This window comes from Caretta caretta, chromosome 1 (genome assembly GCF_965140235.1).
Source record: "Caretta caretta isolate rCarCar2 chromosome 1, rCarCar1.hap1, whole genome shotgun sequence".
Lineage (NCBI taxonomy): Eukaryota > Metazoa > Chordata > Testudines > Cheloniidae > Caretta > Caretta caretta.
The window spans coordinates 133,498,143-133,525,632 of NC_134206.1; the positions used below are offsets into that span (position 1 = coordinate 133,498,143).

Sequence of the window (27,490 nt, forward strand, 5' to 3'; positions counted from 1 at the left end):
CTCCCGAAGGTGGTCTCCGCCTACCACATGGGTTAGGATGTTTTTCTGTCAGTCCTCTGCCCCAAGCCTCATGTGACTAGTGAGGAATGCTGTCTCCACACGCTCGACATGAGGCAAGCTCTGGCTTTCTACCTCGAGTGGACCAAGCCATTCAGAAAATCTTCGCAACTGTTTGTCGCCTCGGCTGAGTGCGCAAAGGGTCAGCCGATTGCCGCTCAGCGACTTTCTAAGTGGATCACTTCATGCATCCGTTCCTGTTATGAGCTGGTGGGGGTTCCCCCGTCGCCCATTGTGAGGGCACACTCAACTTGGGCGCAGGTCTCGTCGGCTGACTTCGTGGCCTATGTCCCCCATCCAGGACATTTGTAGGGCTGCCACGTGGTCTTTGGTTCACACGTTCACCTCGCACTGTGCGATCGTCTCTCAGGCCAGGGATGATGCCAGGTTCGGCAGGGCAGTACACCGTCCCAAGAACTGGTGAACTCCTACCCACCTCCAACAGATATAGCTTGGAATCACCTATTGTGGAATACATATGAGCAATCACTCGAAGAAGAAAAGACCATTACCTTTTCCATAACTGGTGTTCTTCGAGATGTGTTGCTCATGTCTCTTCCACATTCCGCCTTCCTTCCCCTCTGTCGGAGTTGTCTGGCAAGAAGGAACTGAGGGTGGGGGGAGCGCAGCCCCCCTTATACCGTGCCAGGCAGGCGCCGCTCCAGGGGTCGCGGGGGGGAGGCGCTCCCCCCTACGGGTACTGCTCGGGGAAAAACTTCCGGCACTGCTGCACGTGACGAGCATGCACACCTATTGTGGAATAGACATGAGCAACATCTCAAAGAACACCAGTTACGGAAAAGGTAACTGTCTTTTTCTAAAGTTACTGTTTGCTCTAGAGAAGACAGTGCCTTCTGCACTGGCAATCCATTGTGTTAATGGATTGTCAGTCCAGAAGGCACTGTCCTTTGCACAATGGCAATCTATTGTGTTAATTTGCAACACTCTGTACCAGCAGGTGACAAATTTACTTGCCTTAAGCTAATAAGAAAATTGAAAAATTTCCTTAACTCCATACACAGTTCTTAATAAATGTATTACCTCAGCTAAGGATTTCTTTGGTCAGTGCTACTTGAAAAAATAGTATCACTTAATAAGAATTGGTTCACTCACTTCTCCCTACACTATAATTCAGTTGTCCTCTGCTGCTCCTTTACTGTCCCACAGGCCTCTAGTTATTTTTCCTCCCTAACTCTGGAGTCTCCAACAGACTCTAACTCCTCCCCCCCCTCAGATCTCTCCATTGTGTTATTTAATACTGGTTAAGGTCTGTTGAAGAACCTAGCTGCCTCAACTTTAAAATCTCTTACGTTGTGTCTTACATAGTTCAGTTTGGGTTAAGTCACACCAAGATTTGCCAGACCTTGTGATAGTTAAAAGTACAAGTTCCTGGGGTCCAGCACAGAGGCAACTGTATCCCCGCAACAAATATCTAAAGGAGAGTGAGGGACAAATGGAGGAGTAGGTGGAGGTTCATTGTATGTCGTACATGGAAACAGGAGCATGTTGCAGGGGAAAAAAATGGTATTTAGTGTGGGTTGTGGAGGAATGGGGGCTACCAAAAGGGGAAAGGGCAAAGTGGCTATTAGGAAAGGATGAAATGAGTGAAAGTCCAAAAAAGTTTGGATCACAGTGGATGATTAACTGAACCCATTGAGGTTCATCCATCACTAGTTGAGAGTAGGTTTTGAAGTGGCTTTAGGAGCCAAGCTGGACATTTTATGAGAGATGACTTTATAATGTGAGTACCAGAGAAAGCTTCCTTTCATATGGCCAACCACTGGTTGGTGACTGTGGTGGAATAGACATAAAAGGTTTCTACAGATGACTGCCTTCACAGTCCAACTTACTGTCCAATCCCAGTACAATTTATTCTCTTTTATTAGTGCCTGCTTTTAAATGTAACATTTACTTTGATATTCAGAGCCAGGAACAGAGATGTTTGATGCATGACTTTGGCATTTTGAAGGGCTCGGTGCCAGAGTGTCCAAATAGTTAATATATTTATACAGTACACAACTAGATAATTTGTGTAAAAAAATCCTTTTAATAATTGTATGTGCCTTTACTAAAAGGCTACTTTGTTTAGCCAGTTCTTAGATGTTGTTCTTGTTTCATGCATAATATCATAAAACTCAATGTCTTTTTACCTTGGAGATCCCTCCACCTCATAATCCTCATTGATTCCTTTTTACATGGTTTTCAAAATTAAACCCAAAAAACCCAGGTATTTTTAAAATGATCTTTTAAGATATTGTGGCAGAGCTACAGCCCTGCAATGGAAATATTGGGAGTGGGGAACTCTGCTGCCTTGAAAACTAGTGCATGCCTGGTGGACGTCGGGGGGGGAGTGGCTGCTGTGGCGCTCGGGATCGAGCAGGGAGCGGGACCTAGCAGGGCAGCAATGGGAGCAGGTAGGAACACCAGGAACTTTCCTTCTCCATCTGTTGCTGGCTGCACCCTCTCACCCCTGAGTATAGAATCACTCCCTCTCTGATTCTTCTGCCCCCTGTTCTCAGTGATTTTCCATCCCTCCCCCTCTCTCCACCCCCACTCTTGGTGGGCAAAAAATATAACGAAGGGTGTTGAGTATTAGCCATAAATGCTTTAGTTATTTCAGAATGGAACCACACTGTTAGGAAAAAGCAAAGATCTTCTGTCCAAATCACTGTGGTTCTTCTTCATGGCTGAACTTCTTTTGATAACTTTAAGTTGCAATTATAGGACAGAATTTTACATAAGTGCGGAGATGAAGGAACAAGGGGACTTGCATCAGGGCCCTAATTGTGCCCTGGGTGATTGCTGCTTCCCACCACCCGACACAGATGTAATGAGGTTGAGTAGAGCCCATATTTAATTGAGAAATTAAAACTACTAATTATTCCTCAAAAAAGGTTTTTAATGATTTCCGGCTATAAAAGCAACACAGACAAAACAAGAAAAGAAAGATTAAAGTCCAGCACTGAATAAGGATTAATATAAATGGCAAGTTATACTGAAGACAGGCACAAGTACATGTTAAGTTATTCATCAACTAGCTACTACTATTCTTAACAGTATAGTAGCGATACAAACTTGAGATCAATTCAGCTCGAGCAACCAGGCTTCTTTACTACATAATCTTACCCTGCATTCGTCCGAAAATACGTTACCCTTCAGTCGGCCATTTTCCGCCCTGGCCAGGTACAGACAGTCGAGAAGTACACGTCCCTTTGGTTCAGGGGGTATGAGTCAGTTTTCAGTATCAGAGGGGTCCCCTTATGATCAAACACACACACCTTAGTTTTGTGCCTTTGTACTTTTTATCTTATCTGTCAGCCTTGTTTAAAACAGACCTACCAATCAGGGTGGGCCAAATTCTTAGCGTGGTTACTTTGATGTTATAAACTATGGGCGGGTCCATAGTTTATCTTCATGTAGCCAATTATCTCAAATGTGGTTACTTTAATATTATAAGCTATGCTCGAGTGCATAGTTTATCTTCATACATATGAGCCAGCCTAAAGTGTCATCTGGTTGCAGCGCATCCTGACCTCAAGTTTCAATTTAACTTTGCCGATCTTGCTTTTTGAAGCTTCCAGAAGTTTGAGGCCCAACATTGACAATAACTTTGTTCATTTTTAGTTTACAATACTTTTGTTCATATTAATCACAATAAGGTGACAGATTTACTAACACAAATGTTAAACGTACATTCAATGTATTATATATTTGGTCTGTTGCATCAAAGTATAAATAAAACAGGATACTACAAAAATCTATGGTACTTTCCTTCAAAGGCCTTCCATATTAGATTAGATTTATATTTCCATCCTTTCAATTTTTGATGAAATGTACTTGTCAGAAGTTTAGAGCTTTTCTTTTAAGCCCTAGGGTTTTAGCCCTCCCTGATCTGTAATGGACTCATCCCCCAATTTGAGAGGTGGAGCTGATGACTTTTCTGTCGGGGGGCAGCCACTTGCCGATAACCTGCTCGGTGTATACATCCTCCTCAGTGAGGATGAGCAAGTCAAGGAATGTATGTCTGAAACTGCACTTAATCGCTGCCTCCCCATTTCCTTCCCTCCCACCCCTGACCCCACAGTACCAGCAAGCACCACAACTCAGGATTTGGTAATGAAAGGAAGGAAGTGAAGAAAACTGCACCATTGCATGCACATCGAGTACTCTGGTACTGGGATCATCTACACTAACCATAGCTACCTCAGGACTGAAATTGGGTACAAAATCAGCATGAATACCAACTGACCTCTGGACTAGCTCTTCTGGCATACACCACATCGTGTTTGGAGCCAGCACCCAACATAAGGATGGGAAGGGACAAACTGAGACCAGACATGGCCCCAGGTGTAGGGAGGCATCGCCCTATAGAAAGGAGAAGAGGCATCACTCCTCAAAGGATAAAGAGCCCAAATCTTCTACCATGGAGGGTGGCACTGACTAAGCTGACACCAGTGAAGGCATCAGCCATGCCACAGGACTGATGAATACCCTTGTGGAACTGCTAGGATTCCCTCCAGGGTCATTGTTAGTACTGAAGTGGCACTGAGCCCTGGAGCGAATTGTCCACCATTCGAGGACTACTTTTTCTCATCATTGTTGAGCTATGCCTCCTCCCCAGGATCAAGCAGGGATGCCTCCCTGTTACCATCTGCGAGTGGCCCTGAGGATGTCCTGGGGGGCGGTCCCTGTTGCAGTGCAGCCACAAAGACAACAGGAGTGGCACTGAGTCAACCAGTCGCTCCTGGGCTAGTAACCATATACCAGGCTACTCCGGCCATTCTGGGGACCAATCATCTCTGGTATCCCATAGCAGATCCCTCTCCTGTAGGTAGAGGAAGATGAAGAGATCAGGCTCCCCAGCGGTATCGTGACCTGGACCACTGACACCAGAGCCACCCATTTATTTCCAAGAAGTAGGGACACCGGAGAAACAATGGCACCTTGGCCTCCATCCAAAGCATCTTCATTGTTTCCTGACTAGGTTGTCATACCATCTTTAGCCCTGGTGACCCAGGACTTTAAAGTACTCTAGGATCTTCCAACTCACATAGTGAAGACTCTGGACAGAAAAATGATGGTAATCCAAGAGAAATCACACAAAGTCTTTAATATCTTGATCACACTGGCTCCATCCAGAATTGTGTTTCTTGTAACTGCAGGCATACTGGAACCAGGACAGGAGCTCTGCATACCCCAGCAACCATCCAGCCCACGCGCAGACTGGTGGAGAAGCATTATCAGGTGCCTCCAAAAACCACTGAGCACTTCTCTTCCCTTCTCCCCTCTCTTCCAGATTAATTGGTAGTTGCAGCAGTGCAGGAAAAATCAAAATTGACAAAAGGCGCATCCAAGGACAAAGACCCTGAAAAGCTTTTTGGGTGCCTGTGTGAACCTGTTTGGGTGCAAAGTCTACTCATTTGCCTCACTGCAACTCCATGTGGCACACTATGAATCACTGTTAGCCAAATATAATTTCCTGATATGGGAAAGAGTGACTCTTTCTGACAAATGTGCTACAGGATGTTTGGGAGGAATTAAAGGAGGTCATCAGAGAAGACCAGACAGTGGCCAGAACAGCCTCACAAGCTGACATGGGTGCCTCTGGCACAGCCAGAAGGTAGATGGCCATGACCATGATCATGAGATGGGCCTCTTGGCTCTGGCATCAGAAGAGCTACCTAGAGAAGTCCAGGATACCAAACAAGATTTGCTGTTTGTGGCATGGAGCGCTTCAAAAAGAGAATTGGCAAAATAATTCCTTAAAGGACACTGGGGCCACCCTGAGATCACTGGTGACTAGGCTTGCCAACTTTAAATTTCAAAAGTATGGGACAAACCTCAGATGTGCCTAGTCTTCACTTGCATCTCTGGGGGAAAGTCCCTTCTTGTCTCCCATTCTTCCCAGGGGTCCTTTCTCTAGCTCTGGGTGCTGCCACTGTGGCACCTGTTAAGGTTCCATGCAGGTGCTGGGAACAGTCGGAGCCTCTGGCATGACTCTGAGTGGCATTGAGACCCCATGTGCCAAGTTGAAATATGGGATAAAATGCATCCCATACTGACTTAGTATGGGACAGACAATTTTGCGTTTAAATTGGAGATGTCCCATGTAACCCTGCTGGGGATCTACACACCGACCCCCTACAGGAAGCTCTATAAGTACCAGCCCCAACGAAAACTGTGGGCTCATCCATACTCCCAGGGCAGACAGCTGGAGTACCATTCTGAAAATGATCATGATACTCAAAGATGCCACTCTTCTGGATCCTCTGGCATTCGTCCCACCCTGTCATCCAGCTAGCAGATTTGACTGGAGACTGAACAAATACATACACTGCCCCAGATTCAGGATGGTAACATGTGCATCCATCATTCCATCTCTTCAGACTCAAGATTAGTTTGTGGCTCTTGACTTGGGAGATGTGTACTTTCATATAGATATTCACTCAGCCCTCAGGAAGTACTTGAGTTTCACGGTGAAACTTAATCACTACCAATACAAGGTACTCCATTTGGACTCTCCAGGGCATGTAGGCTTTTTGTAAATACTCTAGCAGTGGTGGCTGCCCACCTGGGTAAGGCAAGGCAAGGCAATCACATTCCTCTAGCTCTAGCTCAGGTCAGGCTATTCTCTGCAACATTGACTAGACAGGAAAATCTCTGTGCCCCACATATCAGTCACTGCTGAGCTGGCTTAGTGGTTGGATTCCACAAATGCCCTGTTCAGTCCCTCATGAAGTTATGCTGATCATGGATGTGTCAGGAGCAATCAGGGAAACTCATTTTGACCACTGCAGACTCAAGGGACCTGGTCCTCAGATGATATGGAGTTATATATGAAAGTCCTGAAGCTGAGAGCCGTTAGACTGGTCTGTGTGATGTTCCTACAGATCCTCCGGAATTGGAAGTGCAAATCTTCATGGACAAGACAGTGTGGCAGAGCTCTGACCTTGTCCCCATGGGTCCCGAGCTTCCAGGCGGTTTATGGTAGCATCAGAGGCTCACTGCGACCCTCAATGTAACCCTTCTCTCTCTAGGGTCAGGGTCACAGTCTACTGAGCCCTTTCCATCATAAGCCAGCAAGGAGGTTGGTGAGAGAACTCCCACAGTCTCTGTTGTCCCTATGGGCTTATTCCCAAACCGTTTAGCCTCCTGTCCTGACAGGGTCCTGTCTTTCTTTCCCAGGAGGTGTTTCTGTAGTGTTGGGTTGTGGGGAACCCGGGCCATCCTCTACTCTGGGTTCCGGCCCAGGGACCCTAATGGCAGCAACTGTTGGCAGCTGACCTTTCACTGCCAGAGTTGCTACATTTCCCTGGGCCACTTCCCCACAGCTCTCCTGTTTCTCTCTTTTAATGCCTTCTTCACCCTTACCTTAGGGCTCCCTTTCCAGTGACTTGAGGATGTCTTCATTACCCAGCCCTTCAGCCGCACTTCCTCTCCTCTGGCTCCCTGGCTCTCCTTGGCCTGACCGGAGTGAGCCCTTTTATAGTATCAGAGGGGCCTTAATTAGAGTCAGGTGTTTGCATTAGCTTAATGGCCTCACCTGACTCTTTGCAGGCTAATTGGAGTCATGTGTCCACCCTAGCCTGGAGCAGCCCCTGCTCTGGTCAGTTAGGGAACAGAAAACTACTTATCCAGTGGCCAGTATATCTGCCTTCTTCTACTCTGTTGTACGCAACTGGCCTGGGTCTATCATAACAGCTATGCACTGCATAAACAAACAAGTGGACACCTGGTCCTTGTCCATCTTCCTGGAAACCATCAGATTCCGGACTTGATGCTGTCAGAATGGGGTGATTCTGATGACTCTTCACTTCCTAGGAGTCAGCAACAACCTGGCAGACTTCCTGAGCAGGCGATCTGTGACTAACCATAGATGGTCCTTGCATAGATTCATTGCAGAAGAGCTGTTCCATGTTCGGAAATCCCTAGTAGACTTGTCTCACACAAAGGACAACACCACATGTCACTGCTTTTGCTCCAGAGGAGGTCCGAGCCCAGGATCGTTACTGGATGCATTCTTTAATAGACTGTCCCACAGATTTCCCTGATGATCTCCAAGACTGGGAGCTACAAGACCATGGTCATTCTCATTGTTCCTGGATTGGGTGAGATGGTTTTGGCTGACAGGTCTCTTACTAATGTTCATTCAGTCTTTGATCCAAATCGTGGACCATCCAGACCTGATCTCACAACACCATACTCAGATACTCCATCCAGACCCAGAGTTGCCACCCCTAACAGCGTGGCCATTGACTGGGTTAAGTACCATGGATAGGATCCAGGAAATTCTGGTTCAAAGTAGGAAAATATCTATCAGATGGACCTACTCATCCAAATGGTAGAGGTTCTCCAATATAGGCAGCCCATCATGGTCTGGACATGACCCAGACTTAAGTACTGAGGATCTTCTACTACAGGGTTACCATTGAAGCAGCAGGCTTCCATTTAGCTCTATAAAGGTCTACTTCATAGTGATTTCAGCTTGCCATCTGCCTGTACTGCAGTGCCTGATCTTTTATCATCCCATAGTATCAAAGATTTTCAAGAGACTCATACAAACTGGTCAGAAAACCTGCTCCTGCTTGGGACCTTAGTATGGTCCTCCTGAAACTTGTGAAACCTCCGTGTGAACCTCTCTCAGAATGTTTCCTGGACTAACTCACTTGGAAGATGGTGTCCCTCATGGCTATTTCAACCAAGAGAGTGAACTGGCTTTAGGCACTTATGGCTGTCCCCCATTATATGACCTTCCATAGTGACAAAATGGTGCTGAGACAACACCCAAAGTTTATTCTGAAGGTGGTCTCTGATTTTCATCTAAACCATCTGTTCATCCTACTTGCCCTCTCCCTGAAATCACACTCTGCTCAAGGAGGAAAGAAAATACATATAGTTGACATTTCCAGGACTTTGCTTTATCATACTGACAGGACCAAACTATTCAGACTGTAGCCCGATCATTTGAAAGGTCCATCCTCTTCTTCTCAAAGGATATAAAAATGGATAACACAAAGTACCTCACTTGCCTGTCAGCTTCTCCCACCAAACATCAAGATTCAAACTCTGCCAGAGTGCAAACAATATCCTCTCCCTGCTACAGGATTTTGCCAATATCAGAGATTGATAAGGCAGTGACTTGAAATAACCCTCTGACATTTGTCAAGCACTATTCCTTGAACTTATCTTCTAGGCCAAATACCAACTTTGGGAGAGCAATACTACAATCCCTATTCAACTCATGCAATTGGAACGCCTCATTCCTATCATCCTGAGGGGTTACTGCTTGCCAGCCACCTAAAGTGGGGTCCACACTGACACATGCTCTCCCCGGTCCTTCTTTCTTACCCTACAAATGGTTATGGCTCTTTTGAGATGATGATGTCAGTGTGGATCCCACAACCCGCCCTCAAGCTCTGCTTTTTGGTTTTTCAGCTACCCAAGCTTTCAATTACAAGGGAATTAAGGGAGAGTCATGGCACTCTTCCCTTTATGCCCTCACATGGGAGCATGAGGAAGCAGAGGGCATGTGTGTGGCTCTGACAGACTCTGCGGTTTACAAAACAAACAAACTGATCTTGTGTGTGAGAATCGCATGTGCGCACACGAGTCCACAGTGACTACAGCATCTTGAAGAATTGTAGTTACTGTAAGGTAAATAGTTGTTCTTTGGTTAAAATTTCTTTCTTTCAGCTATATTATATGGCAAGTGATTTATTTAAATAACAATTATTTAAGACAGAGTTCTCCTACGCATTTCCATCCAGGGATGGGGGTTCCACAATGACCGCTCCCAAGAGGAGGAGGCGGGTGGTGGTGGTCGGGGACTCTCTTCTTAGGGGGACTGAGTCATCTATCTGCCTCCCCGACCGGGAAAACCGAGAAGTCTGCTGCTTGCCAGGAGCTAGAATTCACGATGTGACGGAGAGACTGCCGAGACTCATCAAGCCCTCGGATCGCTACCCCTTCCTGCTTCTCCATGTGGGCACCAAGGATACTGCCAAGAATGACCTTGAGCGGATCACTGCAGACTACGTGGCTCTGGGAAGAAGGATAAAAGAGTTTGAGGCGCAAGTGGTGGTCTCATCCATCCTCCCCGTGGAAGGAAAAGGCCGTCGAATCGTGGAAGTCAACGAATGGCTACGCAGTTGGTGTCGGAGAGAAGGCTTTGGATTCTTTGACATGGAATGGTGCTCCAAGAAGGAGGAGTGCTAAACAGAGACGGGCTCCACCTAACGAAGAGAGGGAAGAGCATCTTCGCAAGCAGGCTGGCTAACCTAGTGAGGAGGGCTTTAAACTAGGTTCACCGGGGGAAGGAGACCAAAGCCCTGAGGTAAGTGGGGACATGGGATACCGGGAGGAAGCACGAGCAGGAGAGCACAAGAGGGGAGGGCTCCTGCTTCATACTAAGAAAGCAGGACAAACAACGAGTTATCTCAAGTGCCTATACACAAATGCAAGAAGCCTGGGAAACAATCAGGGAGAACTGGAAATCCTGGCACAGTCAAGGAATTATGATGTGATTGGAATAACAGAGACTTGGTGGGATAACTCACATGACTGGAGTACTGTCATGGATGGATATAAACTGTTCAGGAAGGACAGGCAGACCAGAAAAGGTGGGGGAGTTGCAAGAGAGCAGTATGACTGCTCGGAGCTCCAGTATGAAACTGCAGAAAAACCTGAGAGTCTCTGGATTAAGTTTAGAAGTGTGAGCAACCAGGGTGATGTCGTGGTGGGAGTCTGCTATAGACCACCGGACCAGGGGGATGAGGTGGACGAGGCTTTCCTCCAGCAACTAACGGAAGTTACTAGATCATAGAATCATAGAATATAAGGGTTGGAAGGGACCCCAGAAGGTCATCTAGTCCAACCCCCTGCTCAAAGCAGGACCAATTCCCAGTTAAATCATCCCAGCCAGGGCTTTGTCAAGCCTGACCTTAAAAACCTCTAAGGAAGGAGATTCTACCACCTCCCTAGGTAACGCATTCCAGTGTTTCACCACCCTCATAGTGAAAAAGTTTTTCCTAATATCCAATCTAAACCACCCCCACTGCAGCTTGAGACCATTACTCCTCGTTCTGTCATCTGATACCATTGAGAACAGTCTAGAGCCATCCTCTTTGGAACCCCCTTTCAGGTAGTTGAAAACAGCTATCAAATCCCCCCTCATTCTTCTCTTCTGCAGGCTAAACAATCCCAGCTCCCTCAGCCTCTCCTCATAACTCATGTGTTCCAGACCCCTAATCATTTTTGTTGCCCTTCGCTGGACTCTCTCCAATTTATCCACATCCTTCTTGAAGTGTGGGGCCCAAAACTGGACACAGTACTCCAGATGAGGCCTCACCAATGTCGAATAGAGGGGAACGATCACGTCCCTCGATCTGCTCGCTATGCCCCTACTTATACATCCCAAAATGCCATTGGCCTTCTTGGCAACAAGGGCACACTGCTGACTCATATCCAGCTTCTCGTCCACTGTCACCCCTAGGTCCTTTTCCGCAGAACTGCTGCCTAGCCATTCGGTCCCTAGTCTGTAGCTGTGCATTGGGTTCTTCCGTCCTAAGTGCAGGACCCTGCACTTATCCTTATTGAACCTCATCAGATTTCTTTTGGCCCAATCCTCCAATTTGTCTAGGTCCCTCTGTATCCTATCCCTGCCCTCCAGCGTATCTACCACTCCTCCCAGTTTAGTATCATCCGCAAATTTGCTGAGAGTGCAATCCACACCATCCTCCAGATCATTTATGAAGATATTGAACAAAACCGGCCCCAGGACCGACCCTTGGGGCACTCCACTTGATACCGGCTGCCAACTAGACATGGAGCCATTGATCACTACCCGTTGAGCCCGACAATCTAGCCAGCTTTCTACCCACCTTGTAGTGCATTCATCCAGCCCATACTTCCTTAACTTGCTGACAAGAATACTGTGGGAGACCGTGTTAAAAGCTTTGCTAAAGTCAAGAAACAATACATCCACTGCTTTCCCTTCATCCACAGAACCAGTAATCTCATCATAGAAGGCGATTAGATTAGTCAGGCATGACCTTCCCTTGGTGAATCCATGCTGGCTGTTCCTGATCACTTTCCTCTCATGCAAGTGCTTCAGGATTGATTCTTTGAGGACCTGCTCCATGATTTTTCCAGGGACTGAAGTGAGGCTGACTGGCCTGTAGTTCCCAGGATCCTCCTTCTTCCCTTTTTTAAAGATTGGCACTACATTAGCCTTTTTCCAGTCATCCGGGACTTCCCCGGTTCGCCACGAGTTTTCAAAGATAATGGCCAATGGCTCTGCAATCACAGCCGCCAGTTCCTTCAGCACTCTCGGATGCAACTCGTCCGGCCCCATGGACTTGTGCACGTCCAGCTTTTCTAAAAAGTCCCTAACCACCTCTATCTCCACAGAGGGCTGGCCATCTCTTCCCCATTTTGTGATGCCCAGCGTAGCAGTCTGGGAGCTGACCTTATTAGTGAAGACAGAGGCAAAAAAAGCATTGAGTACATTAGCTTTTTCCACATCCTCTGTCACTAGTTTGCCTCCCTCATTCAGTAAGGGGCCCACACATTCCTTGGCTTTCTTCTTGTTGCCTGCAAGCCCTGATCGCAAGCCCTGGTTCTCATGGGAGACTTCAATCACCCTGATATCTGCTGGGAGAGTAATACAGCGGTGCACAGACAATCCAGGAAGTTTTTGGAAAGTGTAGGGGACCATTTCCTGGTGCAGGTGCTGGAGGAAGCAACTAGGGCAGAGCTCTTCTTGACCTGCTGCTCACAAACCGGAAAGAATTAGTAGGGGAAGCTAAAGTGGATGGGAACCTGGGAGGCAGTGACCATGAGATGGTCGAGTTCAGGATCCTGACACAGTGAAGAAAGGAGAGCAGCAGAATACAGATCCTGGACTTCAGAAAAGCAGACTTTGACTCCCTCAGGGAACTGATGGGCAGGATCCCCTGGGAGAATAACATGAGGGGGAAAGGAGTCCAGGAAAGCTGGCTGCATTTTAAAGAATCCTTATTGAGGTTACAGGGACAAACCATCCCGATGTGTAGAAAGAATAGTAAATATGGCAGGCAACCAGCTTGGCTTAACAGTGAAATCCTTGCTGATCTTAAACACAAAAAAGAAGCTTACAAGAAGTGGAAGATTGGAAAAATGACCAGGGAAGAGTATAAAAATATTGCTCAGGCATGCAGGAGTGAAATCAGGAAGGCCAAGTCACACCTGGAGTTGCAGCTGGCAAGAGATGTTAAGAGGAACAAGAAGGGTTTCTTCAGGTATGTTAGCAACAAGAAGAAAGTCATGGAAAGTGTGGGGCCCTTACTGAATGATGGAGGCAACCCAGTGACAGAGGATGTGGAAAAAGCTAATGTACTCAATGCTTTTTTTGCCTCTGTCTTCACGAACAAGGTCAGCTCCCAGACTAGTGCACTGGGCAGCACAACATGGGGAGGAGGTGACCAGCCCTCTGTGGAGAAAGAAGTGGTTCAGGACTATTTAGAAAAGCTGAACGAGCACAAGTCCATGGGGCCGGATGCGCTGCATCCAAGAGTGCTAAAGGAGTTGGCGGATGTGATTGCAGAGCCACTGGCCATTATCTTTGAAAACTCATGGCGATCGGGGGAGGTCCCGGACGACTGGAAAAAGGCTGATGTAGTGCCCGTCTTTAAAAAAGGGAAGGAGGAGGATCCGGGAACTACAGGCCAGTCAGCCTCACCTCAGTCCCTGGAAAAATCATGGAGCAAGTCCTCAAGGAATCAATTCTGAAGCACTTAGAGGAGAGGAAAGTGATCAGAAACAGTCAGCATGGATTCACCAAGGGCAAGTCATGCCTGACTAATCTAATTGCCTTCTACAACGAGATAACTGACTCTGTGGATGAGGGGAAAGCAGTGGATGTGTTGTTCCTTGACTTTAACAAAGCTTTTGGCATGGTCTCCCACAGTATTCTTGCCAGCAAGTTAAAGAAGTATGGGCTGGATGAATGGACTATAAGGTGAATAGAAAGCTGGCTAGATTGTCGGGCTCAACAGGTAGTGATCAATGGCTCCATGTCTAGTTGGCAGCTGGTATCAAGTGGAATGCTCCAAGGGTTGGTCCTAGGGCTGGTTTTGTTGAATATCTTCATAAATGATCTGGAGGATGATGTGGATTGCACCCTCAGCAAGTTCGCAGATGACACTAAACTGAGAGGAGAGCTAGATACGCTGGAGGGTAGGGATAGGATACAGAAGGACCTAGACAAATTCGAGGATTGGGCCAAAAGAAATCTTGTGAGGTTCAACAAGGACAAGTGCAGAGTCCTGCACCTAGGACGGAAGAATCCTTTGCACTGCTACAGACTAGGGACCAAGCGGCTAAGCAGCAGTTCTGCAGAAAAGGACCTAGGGGTTACAGTGGACAAGAAGCTAGATATGAGTCAACAGTGTGCCATTGTTGCCAAGAAGGCCAATGGCATTTGGGGATGTATATGTAGGGGCATTGCCAGCAGATTGAGGGATGTGATCGTTCCCCTCTATTGGGCATTGGTGAGGTCCCCTCTGGAGTACTGTGTCCAGTTTTGGGCCCCACACTACAAGAAGGATGTGAAAAAATTGGAAAATGTCCATCAGAGGGCAACGAAAATGATTAGGGGTCTGGAACACATGATTTATGAGGAGAGGCTGAGGGAACTGGGATTGTTTAGTCTGTGGAAGAGAAGAATTAGGGGGGATATGATAGCTGCTTTCAACTACCTGAAAGGGGGTTCCAAAGAGGATGGATCTAGACTGTTCTCAGTGGTAGCAGATGACAGAAGAAGGAGTAATGGTCTCAAGTTGCAGTAGGGGGAGGTTTAGGTTGGATATTAGGAAAAACTTTTCTCTAGGAGGGTGGTGAAACACTGGAATGTGTTACCTAGGGAGGTGGTGGAATCCCCTTCCTTAGAAGTTTTTAAGGTCAGGCTTGACAAAGCCCTGGCTGGGATGATTTAGTTAGGGATTGGTCCTGCTTTGAGCAGGGGGTTGGACTAGATGATCTCCTGAGGTCCCTTCCAACCATGATATTCTATGATCTTCTCTTTCTTAAGTTTTAATTGTAACATTTTGTGACATCATAGTCATATGTTAACATGGTAATAAACATGATATTAACAATAGCAGCATTATAAATTTAAGTGCGGGATCAAGTAGTGAAAATAGACTCGAAACAAAAAATCCTGTTTAAAAAGTATTTATCTTTAATAATTATCTTTAATAATAATCTTTAATAATTATCTTGGCAGTAGCAGTTATGACAAATGCAAAGTAAATGAATTCATGTTTGACTGTTTTCTCAAATGCATATGTCTCTTTTCCTCTAAAGTAAAAGCTATATTTGGCTGTCCTTCTTTCCAGCTTCACTATTTTAGTTCCCTCCTAACACCTATAATTTGTGAATAATTTTTACATGGTATGCCCTCTGGTTTCAGAATATTTTAAAAAATCTATCACTGTAGGGTTAATGTTTGTTTAAAAATCAAAAACGTTTTTTCAGAGCGGTGCAAAAACCATCTTACATTTTTCTTTGCTGTTTCCTGCAACAACTACTTGAGAATTTGTTTTTGTTGAAATAATCAGTGAGCTGATAAATAAAACTAAGTTCCTTTAGATATTGGAGTTGCAAGGAACTTTTGAGTCTTTGTCCTTCCCTCCCTGTTGTCCCAGAATAATATTAATAGATTTCAATAACATCCTTATTAAATTTTTATCTATTCTTGGTGTGAATCCAACTCTCTGAAAATTACCCTGATCTAATAATGTTTACTCCTGTAACAATGGCCAAAAAAACTTTGTTGGGCCAAGGGATCAGTGGCAAAGTCTATCAAACCACTAGTGGTATGTACTGTTGGAAAGCTGAGAAATAGCTTTTGTTTTTGGCCCTTTTGGTTTCTGAGGTACTGGATACCAAAGTCATACTACTTAGATTGCCATCTTGCTTTCTTCCCACTTATAGTCTAACATAGTTTTAGTTGCTGGTATTGCAAAAACTATAACAGGCTGAAACTGGTGCTTTATGAAGCATTTATATCTCAGCTCTTTTGGCATGCAAGATTAGCTGCTAAAATAATGTCATAATTGGAATGGGGAAAAAAAGCAAATTAATATAATTTGATGTAATTTTAAAATAGGAAAGTCATCCAATTTATAAATATTTTTCTTTATTTTTCAAGACTTTTAGTAGTTCCACAAGACTTTAGTTCCACTAATTTTGATAACCTATTTCCTATCATTTTGCACAGGGCAGTTTTTATATAAGTGGAGAAAGTATTGGGGAAATAAGGTCTGATTTTTTTATTATTATTATTTTACTGTTTTATGTGATTGGACTGTTGTAGTTCTTCTTCTACCCAGAAAAGGTAAACTGCGTATAACAGCAGCAGAATTGGACACAAACAATTACTCAGACTTTGCTGGGAGAGTATCCATAGGAAAGGTACAAATACTAACTAATTTTTAAGTTTCTGGAACTACTGAGATGTGTTGCTGGCATTCCCCAGAATCAGAAGCCTAACAAAGTACTGGAAAAATATTTGTAATAAACTGTTTCACTTGTGCTTTAAGATCTAGAAACATTTTAGACCAGTAAAAATGTTTTCAGTATCAGTAAACATTTCTAAGTATTGGTCTCTGACCAGTTAGAGCAGTTCTGGATCTGTGGAGAGCTGGTTTGTCGAACGATGATCATATAATCCTTCTTGTTTCCATCTGTCAAATCGGATTAAAAGACAGTTTAAAAATACATAGACCTTTCTATGTATACATATGCTGTAAATTCATCAAGGCTATGTGTTCATGAGCAGGGGAAGGTGAGATCTGTATGTTTGCAGGTGGAAGTGGAGGTGTCCATGAAACTCTTTCACTCTTAAATTGTGATCAACACTATGAAAAAGTTTATGAAATTCTGGATTAGAGAATTTCAGTTCATGTATTGATAGCAATTGCACGACGTCTTTTGGCAAGTTACTGCATGGTTTATTCGGTATTATAAAGTTCTTTCCACAATTGATCAAGACACACAGCAGAATGAAATGCTGAGCTGTCTTATAAAGTGTCAGGCCACAACTTCAGTAACAATGGGTAGAGAGGGACTCTCCTGAAATACCAGGCATTTTATTGGGCCCAGTGCTGGGCTAAATGGCTTCACACAATAAAACCAGCAAATTAGATTTTGCAGTCTCCAACCTAACCTCTTGGACTTAGCCCACTTCAAAATCCTTTTACTACCTCAGTCTGCAAGGGCTTCAGGTCTCCCCTTTTCTGTACACTCTAACAGGTCCGCCAGCCATTTTCTGGGACTCTTAACCACATTTACTTCTGGGAGCTGGCCCTTTTAGCCTTTTTATCCACATTAGACACTGGCTGCTAATTGCTACGAATTAGATATTCCTGTATTACTTCTTAACATTAACTATTCCTTTTAACCAACAGGACTTCCATGGCAAAACCCAGACCTCCCTCCCCAGACACCTTGCTAATTTGGCCCCAAAGGAAAAAAAATCCTTTCTAATCTCAAAACAGGCATTCTGGTCAGATCCACATGATGGAATGAATGAGGGGGCATTAAAATTAAACATTTCTTGTTATAATTTAAGGCCATTATTACTCATTTATGCCTGGGATGGTGATGGAAAATAATTTTCCCAACTCTCAATTTTTTTAAACAGTTACTTGACATTATGTTCCCCTTCGGTATTGCATTAAACTGCACACATTAAGTTCTCTTTTTCCTAGAGTATGAAGAGACATTGTATGTCACATCCTTGTGTGGGGATAATACCAAAAAATCCCACTGCAGTAACATTTAACTTTAAAAAGGGGAACTACACAAGAATGAGGATGCTTGTTAGATAGAAATTAAAAGGAGCTGTCAGAAGGATTAAATGCCTGCAAACAGCATAATAGAGGTTCAGATTAAATGTGTGCCCCAAATCAGAAAAGACAAGAAGACCACCAAAAGAATGCCACTATGGCTAAACAGCAGAGTAATGGAGGCTGTAACAGGCAAAAAGGCATCTTTAAAATTTGGAAGTCAAATCCTAATAAGGAAATGAGAAGGTGCATGATCTCTGGAAGGTTAAGTGTGAAAATATAATAAGGCAGGCCATGAAAGAATTTGGGAAGCAACTTGCTAAAGATGCAAAACTAACAGTAAGAATTTAAGTACATCAGAAGCCTGCAAAACCGGGATGGAGGCCAATAGTCCACCAAGGTGTTAAGGGAGCAGTCAAGAAAGACAAGGCTATTGCAAAGAAACTAAATTAATTCTTTGCATCTGTCTTCACTGGAGAGGATGTGGGGGAGATACCCACATCAGAGCAATCCTTTTTGGGCAACAAATCTGAGGAACTGTCCCAAATCTGAGGAACTGTCAATAAAGGGAGGTTTTGGAACAAATTGATACATTGAACAATAATAAACACTGAGACAAGCCCGTGTGGCAAATAACTGGAAGGTAGTTAATGCATTGACAATTTTTAAAAAAGGCTCCGGAGATGATCCTGACAGTTACACTGGAATGGAAGGTAGCAGCTTTTAATCAACAGACAGTGCTGTTATATAGCAATTCAGGATAGATAATGAATAACTTTAGGTACACACAAGATAACTTCCCAGTTAGAATTCAGCCCAGATTGACTTTTGAAATCTTGTACCGTTATAAAAGAAATAATATGTTCGTGTATGAAATGATGTTGCATCTTGGAAAACCTCAGTCTACCAAAAGAGAAAACACAAAGGTGTCTTTAAATAACTGTCTTAAGAGAAGTTGTGATGAGATTATTAAAACACTCACTGTTGAGGGGTTGTAACTCTGAGAGTGAGGACATTTTTGAACTGTAAACTTGATGTGGTTACTGAATGCACTTAGTTGCAAGCAGACAGAATTTCATCAGTCTGGGGTGGTTGAGCTGGAAACTGATGTGGAACAATTTCTCCTAGTTTTCTGTTCTTACAAGGGCTTTGTTAAATTGAAATTTGTGATGATGTGATTTTACTTCCTTTATATGTATTTGGTACCAGATTGATTCACATTCTATTAGATGGTTCAGTCCAAATTTTGTCCAGCTAAATAAATTCTTATATTTATTGCATATAAATACCATACACTTAACTAACAGCCAAAAATGACTTCTATCTGTAATCATGTTGAGGAGGTTGTAAATAAAAACTGTGTTACCATAGGAACATTAAATTTGTTAAATTTTTATTAAAGTTCCTTAACTGCAAGAAAAATAAATGGAAAAATCCATTAAACGTACTGTCAACTACTGTTTAGAAGAAATCATTTTGGCTACAAACATTTCTGTGTTATACTCAAAAATAATTACACTGAGCAAGTCTTGCCACAAATGATTGTCATATCCTACAAAGACGTCTGGAAGTTGTAGACAAATAAGCTTGTTCCATCTTTGAAATAGAATGACTCAACTTTGGGAACCCTGAATTACGTGTAGCCACACTTTGACAAGTATGTACTTTTTTTGGCCCTGATCCCACAAAACAGTTAAGCACATGCTTAAGTGATTTGCTCAGTTGGGGATTTGAAGTTTTAGAAACATGTTTGGACTGGGTAGCCTATTGGTACAATTTACATGGCATACAACCCACACACACGATCATTTAACACATTGGAAACGTGAAAAATTTATTATAAAATACCATTGTTTTCCATTTGTTTAGCATTCTCTGGATTTTCAACTAATACCAAGTATGACCCATATCAGATTAAAGCAGAAATAGCAAGCCGACGTGACAGAGTGAGTAATCTTTTTTGATGTTATGTGATTAAAACAATGCTGTACCCACGCACCCACCATTAGACTTAGAAGTTGTGTATGTATACTTTTTAAAACTGCACATGTTTAAAGTGCCCTTCTACTCTTGAACAATTATTTAATAAAAATAGCAGTGTGGTTCCATATTTACTATGTCTCAGTGACTCCAAATATTTTTTTTTCCTGTTTATAAGTGTAAAGAATTTATTTTCTGAATGACAGACACACAAACTCAACTTGTATTTTAAAAATAATTTCCTTTCTGTCTCTAGCATTACCACTAGTAGCAAATATGCTGCAAGCCAAATTCTGTCCCCAGCAACACTTGTCAAAACCAATTGTCTTTAGATTTTGCTATTGTGTTCCATAGGGTTCTATAGATGTAACTGAGGTCAGGATGTGGCTCTGTGTTGAGAACTCAGTGATCAGTTCAGTTGATGCACAATCCAGAATAGATCGTTTTCCCAGGGCTGCATCTATAAAAGAATAAAAAGTGACAAATAAACCCTCTCCCCCTACTGCCCACCACTCCATCACATACTATGGTAAGCATATATAACTCTGAACACATACGGACCACATCTGTTGTATAAGAAAGTACCATTTTTACTTAACCATTTTTAGGTTAGAACCATATTTTGAATATTGTCTTGTCTGAAGTAGTTACAGTGGTAGAGGGGAAAGTTATATTTTTGTTTCCAAATCTGTCAGTGTTCCTAACGAACAGTAAAATTCTACACATTTAATAGAAGCTAGTTAGAGGTCCACAATTAATAAAACAACTTAGAACTTAAGGCCCACCATATATCTAAATTGCATATTCCTTTTATTAATGGATAAAATGGGACTTAGCATGCCAGATGCTGGATTAATGAAATAAATAAAATACATATCCTTGAAGGGTGGTGGTCCTGTTTATGACTTCATGATTTAGTGACCACTTTTCACAGGAGTAGCTCTGGAAATAAATTATGTTCACCACCCATCAAAGGCATGTATTCTGTCAGCATGCATTTACAACATAGTGTATGTGATAGACCTAATGTTTAGAAAATGCAGCAAACCAAACAAGAAAATATAGCAAGTTAAAATGTCACTCAATTTGTCTAAACAAGGTTTAAAGAAAATAAGTGACTTTTCTACTTGCATATGGATTACCATCTCTGTCCCCCCCCCCCCCCCCCCGTAGTCGAACAATAAAGTGACCATGAAATACACCTTTTTACTTCCCTGCATAGGGTGAACTTCTGTGTTATGCATGCTCATGTAGATGGAATTAATATAAAGAGTGCAATATACTATACACCATTGAATATGTAAACATGGAAGATATTAGTGATATATTTTCTTATTTTAGCTGAGTTTATTTTATAGGCTTGGACTAGATAATCCAAGAAGTCACTATATACTGCCTGTTTTGATATGATGATGATGTGATTTCTGTTTTTGCGGGGCATGAGGAAGATGTCATGTTAATCATTTTGTCACTTACTGATTTATATACGTCTTATCAGTGTTTCGGATACATCGTAGAAAATCTGCTAAATCTCTGGGCGACTCAGTTTTTCTGTTTATGAAACTCACATTTTCCCTTTTTTCTGTGGCAGTAGGTTGACGGCATCATGTATTGAAATGCGTATATAAACAAAGGAGAGCCTGTCCAAAAACATATATGTACCTTTTTAACCAAAAATATAACACATCCATACACAGAATTATGTCTGGTTTCATATCTGTTACAATAAGCATCAATTAAGAAGCACCTTTATTAAAATCGTGAAACCTGGTCGTAAATGTCACTGCAGACATGCACCAAATTTTGGGGAGATTATAATGAACAGCTCCTTATTATTACATTACGTAAATGATCCACCAGGCAACTTTCACTATTTACTGCTGCCGAAGGGTCACTTTGTAACTTCTGTTTTAGAATACAGAAATAAAAGTGGGCAGATGAATCATCACAGTCTCTAGTGACTTTAAATGAACATTCTTCCCATGGAAAAAGCCATAGTGCTGAACCTCTTCCCCTTCCCGGCTGCCTGACGTATAGTTTTCAGTATTGTTGGGCAGGTTTTTGGGTGGCTGTCTACTACAGGGTTAGATGGGAAATCACTGTTCCGGGGAAGATGGGAAATGACATGTAGACAGAGACTTGTTGGCTGTCAGAACAAGTGATAGCAGATAGCATAGTAGAAGATTATACAAAGAAGCAGCTGCCTTTTACATTTGGCAGTGTTGTTCCTTTGTGAGCATTGTTGGGTTGGTTTTTATTAATATTTCTATAAAGCATTTGTTGATTTTGTTTTTCTGTAGATTAAAAAACCAAACAGATTATCACTTTTCACTTTGAAAATACTAGTCTTTGAACAATGCACAGTAATTTTAAATTCTTGAAAGAACAATTATTTGAAGAAGAATTATTTGAAAGAATAATAATAGTTACTCAGTGATTTGCTGCCATAATGTATTTTTGCTTAAAAAATATTTTGTTTTAAGCTTTCTAGACTAAAACGAGAGTTGGCACATATGAAGGAAGAACTGCAGTATAAAGAAAAAGGAGTGGAAACACTACAAGAGTGAGTTGGGTGGTTGTGGGAGGGGGGAATTTTTCTTTTTCTTCCTGTTGCCATATTTTCTTGTTTCACCTAACTGGAAGTGTTGCAAAGCTTTATTTAATGCACAGACTCCTGCTGCAAGTTTTTATTTTTGTATAGGAATTGTCCTTTGTTTTTGTTTTGTTTTTTTCTTACTGTCCCTACTTAGACAACCGCGGATGGTGCTAACAATGTGCTCTCATTGATAAGGCAAACGGATGTAAGCAAGATTGGCTGGAATTATTTTGGATGATGAGTCCGTTGATCAATGTGCCAGCAAGTTTATGAAAAATTGGCAAAATATGCAAAAATTGATCAATTTTTGTGTTTTAGACTATAGTAATTCCCTTTCAAGCTTGCTGTAGAAGTGGTGTTTGCTTACTATTACAAATGAGTGTTGTCCTTAATTTCTGACTTTCAGGCAGCAATCTAAAAACAGGTAGCTGCTTTCTTTTCCATTTTAATTTCCATTTGCTAAACATGGTACTTAGTAAGCAACAACAAAGTTCGTACTTAAAAGTTTAAGAGACGAAAATTCTCGTCAGGCCAAAGTACTTCACTGGCAAATATTAACTAGACATCCTCATGCACAAATGTCTTTTAAATTGACTACATCAAGTAACTGCGAGGCCTAAAAACAGTCAGAGGTTTAAAATAGAAGACCAATTATGAATATACTAAAGTAATGGAAAATATATAGTAACACACAAAGGAACTGTTTAATATAGTGAAAAGACCTTGGCTGTTTCAAGACAAACAATAATTCAGAATACTGTATTCACATGACAGGTAGCACATACACACATAAAAATTTATGCCTTACACAGTGACTTAATAATGTCTTAGTTTTAAAAGTTTCCCTTCTTTCCCATGACATGAGGTTAACTTAAAATGAAGATGATAGGGTTCCAATTTAACACTCTGTTCTGGTCTGTGAAGGATTAGTCACCTCTCTAGGAAGATCCAAAAACAAAGAAAGTGATTTGAAGGCAATTTCAAACCTTTCTCTTGTATGGTTTTGTGGGGGTGGGGGAAACAACCTGAGAAGTAGTTGTGAACCTAAATATTAATGTCTAAGATTTTAGTCTAAGTTAAATTGCTTACATTAGGGAGAAAAAACCAATAATTACTTTTAAAGTAGGATTTTGTGAATCTGATCAACTAATAGTTCTTTAGGTAACTCTGATGAGAGAGGTTTCAGAGTAGCAGCCGTGTTAGTCTGTATCCGCAAAAAGAAAAGAAGTACTTGTGGCACCTTAGAGACTAACAAATTTATTTGAGCATAAGCTTTCGTGAGCTACAGCTCACTTCATTGGATTTAAAAGTTCAGACATAACTGTTCTCTGCTTCAGTGCTTTAATGCTTGTTTATCACTGACACTGAAGCCATGATATTGCTCCTGCTTTGTCTCATTTCTCATCCATTATTGTTTATTGAAGGCAGCCATATGTCTGTTAGTGTATTATCTGAAGCTGTGATGGAATTTTCTTCAAGAATTTCTCTAGAGCACTCTTGCTTTGCTGATCTCTGTATGTTCTCCACAGTGACTTCTTGACTTATGAGCCAGGAGATATGTGGTTTTTGTTTTTTTGTTTTTTTAAAAAAGGCTGCTCTGGGAAGGCTTGTTTTTTGGATATATGTTTTGAATCATGTGTGAATCTGACATTTTGTTGTATCAATCCATACAGAGAAACTGCATTGTCACAAAATAGACAGCCAAGTAGATCTTCTCCCCCATTCTTTTAAAATGGAAAACTTAAGTTTTTTGCAGGTGCTTTAAGCTCAGTCACCTTGTTAATTCCTCTTCTGCTGTAGAATTTCTTTAAAAACTTCAGTCTTCACCGCTGCTTTCTGCCTTCTCGCTAGGCTATGTCAAAACTATTTTATTAATTACATTTTCAAGTAATTACCAAGTATAAAATAGCAGGAGTGAAGTCTTAATTGTTTGGTTTGCAATCATGTGTTTCCTTTCATTTTTAAGTCTGATTTTAAGCAGTGGTAGGAATCATTGTGTTTTGAGCTTTGCATCTGAGTGAATGTTAGGTCTTTAAAACCCTCGCACAGCTTCCAAACAGCAAAATATTATGTGCAGTTAGGGGCCTGAACCTAATACTACTGAAGTCAGTGTTAAAACTCCTGTTGACTTCAATGGTCCTGGACTGAGACCTAGAAGATCAGACAGATTTTATTATAGGTGGGGCAGGTAGTGCTGCCTGTTAAGATTGCCTGACACTTCCCATTATAAGACCCTGTTTTCAATTTATTATAACTTTGCCAGACTTACACTACTTGGGCTGAAATTTTCCATGCTAGATGTCTTTCTCAGTCTGAGCTATATATTTATTTATTTGTTGGTTTCAGCCAAAATGGTTCAGATGTTTTGGATAATGAGGCTAGGGGGACAATACATTATTTTGCCTATATTAAAAAAATTCTGTTGACCGTTTCTTTGAATAGCTCCACTGACCCCGTCCTTCAGAGCAGGGACTTGAAATTTGGCTGGGTGGGAACAGGACGAAGCAGCGGGGATCCTTTGTGTGAGGGATATGCATTTTGCCATCCCTTTGAAAACCTGGCCAAGTTATAAGCCTTTGAAAAAACACACTTTTTGAATGCTCGGTAGAGATTTTGATTTTAGCAGGTAACTTCTCTGTAGATTCCATGTTTTGGTCCGTCACTGCTCCTTGTGCTGCCCAGATTGCGCATGGCCCATCTCCACAGCGTGACTGATCACACTGCAGCCCAGGGCTACAGTGACAAAGCTTGACTTTCCCTTTAATGGCTGCTCCCAGCTGCTCCAGGCAAGGGTGGGGCCAGATAATGGACCCGAGGGCAGTGAGGCGGTCTATCCTGTGTGCTCAGTGACCCCCTTCTGGCACCCATGCAGTGTGGAGGAGTAAGCCATCTGATCTGAATGCAGAGGGGACAAAAGCCAGCCAGATCAGTTGGTTGGAGGGAACACTGAGATAGAACAAGGAGCTGGGGGAGCAGGGAGACTGATAATGGCTGGACAAGGAGGCTGAGACTAGAAACTAAGGTAGAAGGGGCAGAAGGAAGGGAGACAGATCTGACAAGGAGCTGAGGTGTGGGAAGAGAATTGGGACTGGTGGGGCAAAGAGATTAGGACCAGGAGCCAAGAAGCGGAGAAACTGGGCTTTGGAGCTAGGAAGGGGGTGAGGATGGACACTGACTATATGAGAACCCCAGGGGAGCCAGTGGTGGATGAGGGGATGGACAGATAGGAGGAAGAGCCAAGAGTGGGGAACTGGGACTGCCTAGGAAAGCAAAAAAAAAAAGACTGGAATAGGGTGTGGGGACTGAGACTGGGATTGATCTGAGAAGCCTGAGGAGTGGAGAGTGGGAGAATAGGGCAAGGAGCCAGGGGTGGGAAAGATACAGGAAAGAGGCAGGTTGGAGGTGACTGACCAAAAGGGGTCAGTCTTGGAGGGAATGGGACCACTGGCAAAGTGTGTGTGTGTGTATTTCATCCCTCTCTAATCCTGGTTTGCATAGTGGATGACATCCTATGCTTGCTATTATTTACTCCGTTGGCTCAAGTGGAGAGGTCTGTGTGGTAGATCTAAAGGTTCTAACTCTGCTGATGAATCTTGGGGGCATCAATATGTTGTCAATTTCTGTCTTTTCACTATACTTTTTTTTTTTTTTTCAAATCTGTGAAGTTACGTTCACATAAACTATGCTAAAAGAATATTGCTAAGGTTGTAAATATAAGCACTCAAAAGTTAGGAAATGCCAGAATTAAGGTTGCCTGTGTAACCATAATTCACCCCCCTTATGCATATGATATAGTCTTTAATTATTACTACTACTACTTTTCCTTTATGCTGTTTTTCCTTGTGTGGGTTGCGGCAGCAACATGGAGAGTAGGGAGGACCAGACCCCCTTTTCCTCCACAACAGATTCTGGCTCCTCCTGGGGGATTTTCCAGCGTTCCCAGGCCAGCCAGGAGACAGAATCCTTCCAGCATGTTCTGGGTCAGCCTCGGGGCCTCTGCCCAGTGGGACGTGCTCAGTAGAGTTCCAACGGAAACTTCCCAGGGGGCATCCTTATCACATGCCTGAACCACCTCAACTGGCACCTCTCGATCCGGAGGAATGGTTGTTCTTCTCCCAGGCCCTCCCATATAGCCGAGCTCCTCACTCTGTCTTGGAGAGTAAGCCCAGCCACCCTGCGGAGAAACCTCATTTCCACCACTTGTACCTGTGATTTCGTCTTTTCGGTCACTACCCAAAGTTCATGACCATTGGTGAGGATGGTGATGTAGAGTGACCCGTAAACCAAGGGATTCATCCAAGAGCTCTGCTCCCACTTCACCACCACAGATCAGCACAGAGCCCGCATCACTGTCGCCACCTCACCAATCTGCCAGTCAATCTCCTGCTCCCACTGGCCATCACTCATGAACAAGACCCTTAGATACTTAAACTCTTCCACTAAGGGCAGCTACTCCCCCTTCACCTGGGAAGTGATTATGTGATTACATAATACTTCTTCCTCAGGATCTCTGCCTCATTCCGTCCACAGGATGAACTTAGTCTAGGGATCCCTACTCAGGGATTTGTGGAAAAGGAGACTGTTGCATGTAGGACCACTGCCTGATTTTTTGCAGAAGTCAGGTGGTGTGTAGTGAATGAGGTAGGAGATTGTGAGAAGACAAAGAATGATCTCATGGTTAAGGCAGTTGAATGCTGTCCTGTAGAATTGGATATTATCCCTGCCTTTGATACAGGGTTTCTTTAGCATGCAAGGCAAATCACATCAACTAAACTTTTCACAGGTGGTTGTTCATTTTCTGGTTGCCTGACTTGAGACCTTGGGGTCTGATTTACAGAAGTGCTGAGCTCTCAAAGCTGCAACTGAAGTCAATGAGAGTTGTGCTTTGAAGTTATAAAGAGCTAAGGACTCTGAAAAATTAGGTCCGAAGTGTTTAAAACTGAGCATTCAAATTTAATGGAAACTTAAGCTTCATTTTTCTATGACTCAGTTCCCCATATATTAAATGAAGATAATACCACCGTGTCAC

General features: G+C 42.9%; 1 protein-coding gene across 4 annotated transcripts in view; it reads left to right on the plus strand.

The window, feature by feature from the left end:
* The window catches only part of WWC3 (WWC family member 3), a 174,680-nt gene that overhangs the window by 56,296 nt on the left and 90,894 nt on the right, over positions 1 to 27,490 (plus strand). For all 4 annotated transcript variants that reach the window (XM_075131229.1, XM_048860547.2, XM_075131228.1 and 1 more), the window contains exons 4-5: positions 19,755 to 19,831; positions 22,349 to 22,428. In XM_075131229.1, coding sequence (XP_074987330.1) covers positions 19,755 to 19,831; positions 22,349 to 22,428 — 157 coding nt within the window. The remainder of the gene's footprint in view (positions 1 to 19,754; positions 19,832 to 22,348; positions 22,429 to 27,490) is intronic.